The 11,997-nt window shown below is 42.6% G+C and overlaps 1 protein-coding gene across 1 annotated transcript in view; it reads right to left on the minus strand.

Annotated features, from left to right (window-relative positions):
- Positions 1-11,176, minus strand: part of fbn2b (fibrillin 2b) — a 68,531-nt gene extending 57,355 nt beyond the window's left edge. The window contains 2 exon segments of the mRNA XM_080033112.1: positions 7,303-7,635; positions 11,093-11,176. Of these exon segments, the coding sequence (XP_079889238.1) occupies positions 7,303-7,481 (179 nt within the window). The 5' untranslated portion in view covers positions 7,482-7,635; positions 11,093-11,176.
- Between the last annotated feature and the right edge of the window lie 821 nt (positions 11,177-11,997).

Below are 11,997 nucleotides of genomic sequence, written 5' to 3' on the forward strand. Positions count from 1 at the left end.
TCAATGCTTGCTCTCCTATCACAGAGAGGAGGCTTTAGGGGATAAACTGAAGGGTAAATCGGAATGAAAGACAGCTGTTAAAAAAAAGGAGTTTAAGCCCTAGGGGTTTTTCCTCAATATTGAAATGTCCTACTGTTCTCAGGGCACAATCTAAAGGAGATTAACTCTTCTGTGGCCATGTTGCTGCCTTTGAAGTTGCTTCCCGGGCAGTGGATCGCTCGTTAACTTCCATTAATAGTAATAAAAGGAAAATGGCTGCCACCTCATCCAAGCGGAAATAGGAAGAATGAAGAGAAAAAAGAAGGATACTGTAGTCTGAGTTCACAGTTTCATAGGCATTTTCATAGGCCAAATAACTACAATATCCATGATCATATTGACCTACATACAGTATACAGATCAATGGCTATTTAAAAAAAAAGCTTTAGTTGGAGCGTTAATTGTATTTATTTTGTTGTAAAGTATTGAGGTTTTTTTTTGTTTCTTTGGGTTTTTAGCAGAGTGAGAGAGAGCATAAAATTAGAAACTGCAAAATCAACAAGTTATATGACTGAAGCCTAAGTGTCCTCTAATCAGGAATCTGCAGGGGCCAAAGGTTAAGGCAGTTCACAGCAGCCAGCCTTCACTGACCTACAAGGAAGGGCAGCACGTCATGGAAAATGACTACAGACAGTCCATTTCCATACACATACATGGACCAGAAGTTCACAGTTGTAGAGGTCAGGTGTCTGTGTCCATGTGTGTGTGTGTGTGTGTGTGTGTGTGTGTGTGTGTGTGTGTTTGTCAGTCCATTGGTCATAGGTTAAATGTCGCATGCCTGGAGTCTGACCCCCCGCCCCCTCTTTAACAAAACCCTTACATATTGCTGCCTGTAGCGACACCTGGGCCTGTTGCTCTCCCATCAGACCCTATACTAGGGGTGGGGATGATAAAGGGATGTAGTGTGAAGAATATGACCCAATTACACATGGTGATAAGGCAGATATAGCTATGAAACAGTGGTGGAAGATTTACAAACACGTCATACTAAGGAAGTAAAGATGAAAGATTGGAATATAAGTAAAGTGAGAAGGTAGAAAAAAGATTATACTAACAATATGTTGTAACATTATAATGAATGAAATTTTGAATCAAGAAACTACTAACATTGCTATATGTACATTAGGTATGAGGAAAATAAGTAAAACCAAAATGACTTGTTTTGCATTAAAATACCTCTTATGACTAATACTGTACATCACTATGAGAAATCATAAGATTAATATAGCATCCTAGTAAGTAGCTATCCCAGTTGGTCGCAGTGGAACTACTTTCTCTTAATTGTATGCATTTAGTTGGTTTAGTCCAGTGGTTTCTAAACTAGGAATTAAGAAAGAAAAAAAAAGCTGCTGTCCTGTTAATTAATCCCTACATTTTTACTAGTGTGATGTCACACTAGTAAAATGTAGGGTTAGACAGTGAGATCATATAGGCCTTTCACACCGCCGCAAAATCGGAGCTAGTTCTGGGCTTGTTCGGAGTTAGAGCCAGTGTTTTGGTTTCACACCGCCAGAGAGCCTGCTCCGGGCCGTAAAAACCGGGGGAACTCATACCCCAGGATTGAGCAGGGTTTGATAAGAACTGCTTGCGCGAACGGTTGGGGGAGGGATTATCCTGACCAACCAGAGCAACTCAAACCTCATGCCCGCCATATTTAAAAACACCGCTACTACGAGACGTAAACATAACATAATTACCGAACGTAGCGATCAAATTGACCGGCGAGAATACGCTGTATGGGTCCTGTTTGCTTAAGAAAGCAAAGCGAGAGCCAACAAGTGTAAAAATAAGACGTATTCGCCGCTGTTGTTGTGCTTAAAGCTAGCGGTAGCTTTAGCGTTAGCCACAAGAGCAGCGGCGTCGGGTGACGTACACACACGTTTACAGTGACGTCATGACGTTGCTCTCTTGCCGGCTCCATGGCTGTCTCCGGTCGATGTGAAACCAACCGGTTCATAACTGGGATAAGGCTGTAACCAGTTTTGAACTGACCCCAACACCAGCCTGGAACTGACTCTTGGTTCATTTTGGTGTGAAAGGCCTAATAGAGAACCGATTTTAAAAATGTTTGCACATTCATACGACATAAGATCTCAGAGTTCAATACACCTTCATATTTCCACCGGTGAAGTAGGTCTTTAAGTAGGCCTACAGTTCTTCTTAGCCCCTTTTACACAGCCAGTGAAAGCCGGGAATATGCCGGCCTTTCGGCCCTCCGCCCTGCTGTATAAATGCGACAGTTGCGGAACGAGGGAAGAAAGGTGCGAGAGATTGTTCCGGGAATTTTACTACCTCGGGGGGTAGTAAGATTCCCGACACAATCAGTTCCGCCTCTCTGTTTAAATGCTCCAGCTTGTTGTTGCGGAACAGGGGGGCGTTTGACGTTCCATAGTCTATGTTCTAAACATGCGACCATGTTAGCAGTTGAAGGACGTGTGTAACCACGGCGGCCTGATGTCCCGTAAAAATCACCTAATAAAAGGAACGGTGTATAATCTAGCTGATCATAAGGTCCGTTGCTCAATCCAAACCCCCGCGCTTCATTTTGCAGAGTGTAAGAGTCTATTTCTGCCCAGGAGAAGTTGTACAATGGAAAGCTAGGCTAGGCTAAGTAAGGGATAAAGTATAGCGAACGGGTCACTTGCTAGAAATAAAGACCGACAAGCTGAAGCAGGAGCCCGACGCGCAGCGGAGGGCTCTTGTTCAGCTTGAAGGTCGACCTAGTAACGGGGGAATAGTCTGCTCGCCCCGCTAGACTGTCTGCTTCAGCTGACTGAAGGCTCCGGCTCAGCTGTTAGCCACAGAGCTACTGTTTTGCTAACACATTCCGCCGCCGCTATTATTATCCTAAGTCTGAGCGTATATCCACACTTCATTTCTGTCTACAGTAACGTGACTTCACACACTGTGTATGTGTATGTTTATGTCTGATTGGCAGATCTCTGCCCTCACAAAGAGACTCGCTCACAACCAACCTGTCACACACACACACACACACACACACACACACACACACACACACACACACACACACACACAGAGGTGAAGCGGTCGGATTGATTTAGTCAGTTTGGTTAACTGTCCCAGTGATGTTGGACTCAGCGCGTAGCGAGATCAACTGGCACATCGTGGGGACAGTAAAATACGGCCCTCTTACTGCAAGCTCCAGCACTTCTGCTCTCAATTCACCGGCCAGTGTTGTTGTAAAGCAGCTGACCGGCGCGGCGCTAAATGTTTACGTCACACCTGACGCTGTTTACAAGCACCTCTTTCATTCCGGAGCGCTGTGTAAAAGGGGCTACTGATGCGCCAGCAGGCCGGCGTTGCTTGGTTCTGTGTAAATAACACAGAAGCAAGCAAAGCTGGCATTTTGGAGTGATGTTGTTCCGTCAATATGCCGCAATCTCTGTGTAAAAGGGGCTTGATTACTTGGATCTAATAATCCAATCTGACATATGGTGAAGATGAAGTGTGTTGTCTCACAATACAGAAGATTTGGCAGTAGATCAAAAATTGTACTGCAAAGTATGTCCTCGAGTAATTGCAGATACCCATCCCTTATAGGTGGAAATAGTGGATAATCTCTGCAATCATGTCATTAAAGATAACTTTAACTAACAGAGTTAAAGGGTGAGGAATCGCTGAGTAACAGAGACAGGCGCTAACGAGAGTTAATTATCGAGTGCTATTGTATAGAACAATTACCTCAACTAGCCTACCACACAAACCCCAGAGTTTGTTTATTGTTCTACTTAAATAAAAACTAATGTCATTAAACAAGAGCTTTCATGACTAAAATGAGTTCTGGCAAAGCAAATATTGTTTGTGAATGGCTAGAATGAATGGCTAGAATGTGTTTAAGCAGAAGTAATTGAAAATCAAATGATTAAGATCACACACTTATTTTCTGTGTGTGAATGCAAAATGTGTGTTTTGTTTTTTTATTGTATGTCAAATGTGGGAAGTAAACTGATGTCTAAATCGTTTCTTACAGTCTGACTCAGTGAAAACCGCTTTATTACCAGACCACATGCCAATCAGCTGTCCAGGCTAATCCCATTCTTAGCCTTTGCATGCAGTATGCATAAAGCACAGGCACATAAAAACCTTAAAAGGGGGGCGTTCCGGTGGCATAGTGTATAGAGTGTGTACCATATTGGCTCCGGCCTTAGTCGCAGTGGTCGCGGGTTCAAATCCGACCCGTGGACCTTTACTGCAGGTCATCCCCCCTCTCTCTCTGTCTCCCCATTTCCACTCTGTACTATCTAATAAAGCTTGAAAATGCAAAAAAAAAAAAAACCTTAAAAGGAGCCTTATGCACAAAAAAACAGAAAGGGGAACTGTCAATTGTTCACTCTGTTCTCAAAACACTCAGAATCAAGTCCCTGGACTGGCCTTGAGTCATTGAATGTAATTATCTACATTGGGGCTGACCGTCTGCCAAGTTAGCCAGCATCCAAGGCGTCTCACGTCAGCAGAGCTGAGTAAAACTGAGACAAGCTGGGCAGAGTTAATAAGGTGGGTGGCAGCAAAAATAATGGCTGGCTGGCTGGCTTCAACTCTAACATACAATAGATATTTTCAAACTAAATATAATATGCAACACCTTTTAGTTGGTAGTGAATTTGAAATCTCAGTCTCTGCCATTCATTCTACCAATGAGACAGACATCCCATCGAATAAGCATGCCAGTTAGCCAACCAGCCAGAAGGTCTGACCAGATACCGCCCTTAAGTGGACTGATGCCAGGCTGCAGTGGAGGCCAATAAATCAGAGTCAGTCAGCATCAGACACAGTGCTACCAGAGACAGACCAGGGGATGTTGAGTACTAGCCAGCAAATAAACACTGCAACCCAGCCCAAGGCCAGCATAATGACCATCATTAAACTAACCTCCCTCCATCTCCCACACAGAGATTCTGTGAAACCCATACTGAGCTATTGACAGTCGCCTGTGATTGCTGCTACACTAAGATGAAAGCATTATGGCAAGACACAAGCCTGGGTTTGCATGTGTTAAAGTGTGTTGGGGTGAATGAGTTGTAGTAAAATTCAATAACTTCTGTGTGAGACACATCTGGGGATCGCTATGCAGAGCTTAATCAACAGCCAAAACACTTACTCACTCATCACAAATGCGATTTCTTCACCCAGCGGCTTCTGTCCAGAGGTGGTTGGATGAAACATGCACACAAGCAGATGACTAATTTGACCAGATTTCGGATGAACTGTGACTGTTCTCAGCCAGCGACACTCAAACAGTAACTAAAAAATAAATTCAACACATTCCTCCTATTTGCTTTGGCCAGGCCTGAACACATGGTAGGTGCCTAGTCAAATTTTCAAGTGACAGTTACCAGGCGACGCCTATAAATGAAAACAATTAGAAAGATGTTGATTATTTCGTCAAATAACTCTGGTTTGTGGTACTCACACTGGCCTGAAGCCAAGCATCCAAACATCTTTTTAGCCTAAAATGCTCTCAAGTATGTAATCTAATCATGTGTTTCCAACACTATCACTACATGGGCATTTAAATCCGAAGTTTTACACTAGTGTTTCCAGAATCTAACAATGTAATGGAAAAAGTCGGCAGGCTTTTGTTAAAAGTTCTCATGAAATCACACACTATTTTATGGGAATAATACACTATTGTGCAAGGTCTCCTGGGTCTCTCTTCTGGCTGCTCACGGGCAGTTAGACAAACTGTGCAGATGAAATATTGTTAAGTTAGTTCATGCATTTAATGTTTTGGGTTTGATGCCAATCGCCTCATTTGTGATTCAATGAACACTTGATGTGTAGGACGGGATAACTCTGTCATGGCATCTGTAAACAGTAAAATTGACAGTGGAAATGTTTAAGTTGCTTTGTCTTCCTGTTCATACTTTGGTCTAAAAACATCTCCTTTAGCTAAATGTGCTTATGGAGATCTATAATATCTATTTAACACATACATATGCCGTCCATGTTAACCAAAAATTAGTGACAAGGCAGACCAATACATTTTTTTTATCATGCAGCAGGAGCCGTCACTGAGTATGTTTTTAGAGAAAACAACAGTTCTATGACTCTATGCATACTGAATACAATTCACTGAGTTTAGTTACGCCTGTCTATCTCTGTCACTGTCGCTCCCAATTTCATTTTCATTTTACCTCAAATTTTCTCACATGCTCTTTTTTTCCCTCTTTTAGTCGCTATGCTGCTTTGTCACCTACAGCAGTGAAACAAATGCCCCTTTTCATACCCCCCTCGGGTGATACGAATACCTCATTTCCTGTGGCTTGGCACTGGGGGAACCATAAGCTGGGACAGATGGGAGTCTGATTGGAATAACTGATGCAGACACTGAAAATTGGCCCCAACAAAACATCCTTTGTTTTTCAAGAAGAAGTGGCGAAATATGCAGCGGAAAACTCTGCTATGCGGCCACACATCTGACACCCAGTTTCAACGTTATTTAAGTTTACAAAGTGAAAGCATTTGGACCGCAGGAGAGAGAAGAGACCGAAGGGGTGAGGGATGGGGGGTTGCAGCTGGTAAGAGGTGAAGTGATCCCTGGATACTCCCCAAATACAGACTCTCAAATGAACAACACCTTTAAAAACACACACACACACACACACACACACACACACACACACACACATATGTGTACCCACACACATCATTTTCCCTGCAGGTTGCCTGTACTTACAACACTGTGGGCCAGCAATCTCCCCACAGCAGTCCTGAACTACTTTCTCCAGCTTAGCTAATACACACAGCGGTATTTGGATCAGGCTTTTCACTTATCATTCCCTTATGAGATGTATAGAAGGCTGCTTATTCCCCACTTTCCCATGAAAATGTCAATTTGCTGTAAATACACTGGGAGATTTCATAGTGGCAAGCAGCCTGTTAGGGTCAAACATGTGCTGTTTTTGAGAAAACAATGTGGTAGTATTCAGCGGCATAATTTGGTATAAAGCGAGCTTGGCCTCAGCCCAGTGAGCACAGCAGTTGAAAGAGAGCCAGGAAAGAAGAGAGGGGGAAAGCCATGTATATTTTAAAACGTCTCCAGATACAGCTACAAATGTTCTCTGAGTTGTGTACGCAAAACCAAACTTACTTGATACACTTTTCTTCATTTCTCGACTTATAAATGCCTCCAGAGTTTAACACGGATAAAAACAATAACAAACTGAATTGTGCAATGCTGCTCATTGGGGATATGCCAAAGACAGTGGCACACACACACACACACATTCTCATTCCTACCCTCTCAGTGTCTCCTGGCCGCGGCGTCGAACCCGCTGCGCCTCTCTCTGGTCCACAGTGCTGGTGAATCGGCTAGCTTGGTACGGTCCATCTCCAGTTTGAGCACAAGCTATATGTACCGCCGACAGACACACTGCTGCCCATCCCAGCAGTACCTGTGAGAGCATCCCTGATCCCATTGGTGGGGTCTGGCTAATATGCCTCCAACCGTGGCACTCTTCTGTTTTTTACCACTTACTCTCTTACTCTCTGTTCACTGTATGGACCCAGGCTCAGCAGAGGAATCTAGACCTGGATCCAGACCAAGTCCTGGTATGCACTCCAGAGTAGTGGCTAGACAGAGAGAAGAAAGCAGATGAAAGAAATACTTGAAATACAGAGAGGAACTGTGGGTTAAAGTAACTGAGTGGTCCCCAACCTTTGTCGTCTGACGTACTTGATATGTTACTCCCACACCCTTGTCAGATGAGCTCATGTTCCCCTTTGTCAGCAGCACTAAGTTCAAATATGTAAATTTGAATGGATTATGAACTGGTTGATAAGCACTATTAATAATGCAAAAGTAGATCTTGTTACAATAACTTTTTTCAATAATTCAATCATCAGTGTTTAGGCTGTACCAATACTTTCAGTTAAGACTACTGTTTCAACTGTTAATTGTTTACTTAAATTTTACAATGCAAAGAGTTTATTAATCACTTTTATTTAACAATTGAACTATTGATTCTTTGTTTTAGCTAGCTAACTATTTTAAGTGTATCATTTACTTTTAGCTAGCAAAACAATAATACTGTATACATTATATAACTGTTTCCTGTTTATTCATTACTTTTAGCTAGCAAACCAATATTTGTCTATTGCTTTTAGCTAACTATTTTACCTGTGTATACACTACTTTTAGCAAGCTAATTACAACTGTTCATTGATTAGTTGAGGTCATCCCTTTGTTCCCACAGCCTGATGGTCCCACAGCCCTATGTTCCTTAAATTGGTGATTAGGTTCAGGCATCACAGCTGTGTGGTTAGGGTTAGGAAAAGGGGACAGGTTAGAATAGGAGTGAGACTGACACACACACACACACACACACACACACACACAAACACACACACACAGCCATACTAATCTCTTTTATATCGTTGGATAATTCAGAAATGCGGGAACATAGGGCAATGGGACCATCGGGTTGTGGCAACATAAACACGCTCCCGCAGTAGGCATACCCCTTCACTGATAAATCAATGATTCTCTTGTAAAATGGTTTGCTATTGAACTATCCACTTTTTGGGAATAAAGAAAAGAACATGCCAGGAAACAGAAAGGAAACTTTAATCCTTCCAGCAATCTGTTTTCACTATACTGCACTTCAAAGCAGTCTCATAAGTGGTTTATCACTTCATAGACACCAAATACTGTAGGCCTAAGGACTACATAGAGAAAAGTCATAAACTCATCAGATCGACATGCTCAGTGGTTCAGTGCTGTTGTGTATTAAATGTTTATTGTTAAAAGATAACATTTTAAAACCTGTCTACGTGTCTGAAACCATAAACCATTGCACAAATGCTTTACAACCGCTATGCTTTAAACTTTGCCGTTTTGTCGCAGTGTACGAACACTGCGACAAAACGGCAAAGTTTAAAGCATAGCGGTTGGGCAGGACTCGAACCATCGGACCATCACTCCATCATTGTTTACCAAACTGGGGGTAAAAAAAACACCCAAAGGTTGAAAGATACATCTGAAGGGTTGTGAAATAGTGAAAACACATGACAAAAAAATTTATCTGTTGCACACATTATCTTGACTTTCCTCTTTGCTCTTTCTTATGAAACCTGATGGCTCTAAAATGTATTTACCCAAACAAGTGTAAGAGGGGAATCTCACTCTCATCTCACATATGCATACTGTGACACTGTGAATGAATAATGCTTCAATTTGCATGGGCATGTCCCAAAAAGTTTGGGAACTACTTTCCTTAATCAGAGCTTTGTGACCTAGAGGGAGCCAGAGAGACAGACTGGAGAGAGTTAGGTAGACAGGACAAGGGTGAGAGATGAATGGTGAGGATAAATGAAAGTATTTATTTCAAAAAATCCCAGATATAGGAGTGGGTATATTTAATTGTTTAGAAAAGACCAATAACTCATCCACATAAAAGCACAACAATAAATTATAGTTTATTACTGCTTATCATGTGATTTGTTGGGCCTGGATTTATAAATCTAATTATTTGGGAATTGCTAACCCCATATGTGGCCTATATAGTCTCACAAGCCTGTCCTAACTGCATTATGGCATATTAAATTGAAAAAACTTTCAAGATCCAACTGAATTGGACAGCGGTGAGGTTTATTTTCTCTTCTTAACCTCATTATAGACCACAGGTTTGAGAGTGAACGGTGGGCCCCTGGTGATGTATAACCTCAACAGTCCCAGCCCTCTAGCCATGGGTCCAGCCACATTCTATAGGCTATATGGGGCTGGACAAAGGCAAGAAAATAAGTATGAATGACCCCACATCTACAATGACTCATTTTAATGGAAAATGAGGAGCGATAGATGAGCCTCGAACAGAGTAGCACACAGAGAATAAAGGCAGAGATAGAGTGGTTGGCAAGACAGGGACTAGCATGGAAGACATAGAAAGAGATATTAATGTTAACTGTAAGTAGGCTATTACATATTTCAAACATTTTTCTTTTTTACAACACAAAAACAAGAGTGTCTAAATGTGTATCTGTGGCTAGCACCGCTACTTTGAGGAGGGATATGATGTATCCAATTGTAAACGTATAATAATAGTGATTAAGCTTCTTAAGGTCCAAGTAAACTCGACACAAAAAAAGTTGGCTTTGGCCGCTTGCAGTAGGCGAAGTGAATGGAGGCGGGATCAATTCCGAACAAAAGAAATGCCTGATCAATTAGGCTACCCATGGGTGCTCTGCTGAGTAGCCTCTCCGACAGTGCTGTCAAAGTAACGCAGGTAAAGCACCAGTACACTTTATTATCAATTCAGCATCTCATAAAAGCTGTACATTTGGTGGCTAAAAATGTAGCCTATTGTAATCGCACGGTGAATTCAGAAGTAAAGCAGTCACAGTAGCCTATAACTTGACATGCTCAGAGGCATAGCCCGTGCAGCAGATTTAACCATAGAGTTAGGGGTTTCTGACTGTTGAGAGCCACAGAAACAGGTCCATGAAGGATCTACACACAAACAAACAAAAACTGCTGCACTTGAAAAGTAGGCTACTAAACCAAAGCCGCTGAAGAAGTCTGCAAGTTGACAGAAAGGCAAATGTGGTGTTTTACAATATCGCAGCAACGACACGAGCCCTTCATGTCACCGCAACTTTATGAATGGAGAAAAACGCAACATCAGCTCCTGCTCGGTGGAACACAATTCAATCCCAGATGGGAAATTGTTTAGAGCGCCTTATTCTATTATTATTCCGCTCAACTTGCCAGGAAAAATTATCCCAACGTTTGAAAACTCAAAACAGGGCGAGCGATCAAACTGTAAAACGTGACTAGCCGGTTGGGGTTTTCTTTCCACTTTTCATGCAGTTTTCGCAACAAAAAGTGCAAATTCCGACTTCCATCCGCTTTTTAACAAACATTCAACTTTCAATGCATTTGTGTCGTTTGACAACACCCTCTATAACGCAGACCTGCATGCAAGGAGACAGTCACTCCTGAAAACAACGGGCCGCTGAAACAATAGCCACAATCAAAGCCATTGATAGCTTCATTGAACTGCAGTCAAGAGATCACTAATGAGCACCATACCTTGCAACAGTCAGATGGAGTGCCTTGGCGTCGAGGAGACCAGAGTCAGAATTTGAGAGTAGATTATGTGCCACAGAATGGAATATTGCACTATAGCCTTGTGAGAAAAAGAGAAAAGTTAGGGAAATGCCCTGTTTGGGAGAGGGGAGGGGACACGGAGCGAGGCAGAGACAGTGAGAGTAGGGGGGGGGGGGGGGGGGGTAGTAACGGACTGCAGGACAAACCCACATTCCTCAAGACTCCCAGAGTTGTTGTAGCAGGGTCCACCAAGTAGCTAAACCTTCTTCACACGGTGGCTAACATGGCTTCACTATAATCACTGCAACACACCACTCCTTCAGGCTATGAGATACGACCCTCACCAGCATTTGCATTCACACCTGGCTGTGGAGAAGGGGCCAACAAATAACAGATCAATAGGGTGACTGACATTATCCATCGAAAAGGTGAAGAGGTCATGATCGTTATGATTATATTTACCAAAAAAAGTGTTTATGTGTGTGTGTGTGTGGGGGGGGGGGGGGGGGACTGTGATTAGTTGCCATATTTTATGGTTCTTTTAGCAGAAATCAAATGTGATGTCTACTCTGACATACTAATAAAGGCCACAGTCAAGGTATAAATGAAAATTAAAAGCTAGGCATGAAGAGCCTGCTACTCAGTCACGGTGCCTCCCATTTATGCCTGCTATTCAAATAGTCCTGCTATTTACTGCCCCTGCCCACCGGTGCTTGTGATTGACACATCCTTGTGCTTTGTTGCCACAAGTGCTGATAGGAAGTTCACATTGACAGTGGCCATCTGGTTGGTAAATTGGTGAGGACAGCTGAGCGCATCTCAAATGTTTCTAGCCACTGCGCTGATTCCACCACTCTCAACAACAGCAAAAAAAGAAAAAAACAGCT

The sequence above is a fragment of the Ammodytes marinus genome (assembly GCF_949987685.1).
Source record: "Ammodytes marinus genome assembly, chromosome: 8".
Taxonomy (NCBI): Eukaryota; Metazoa; Chordata; class Actinopteri; order Uranoscopiformes; family Ammodytidae; genus Ammodytes; species Ammodytes marinus.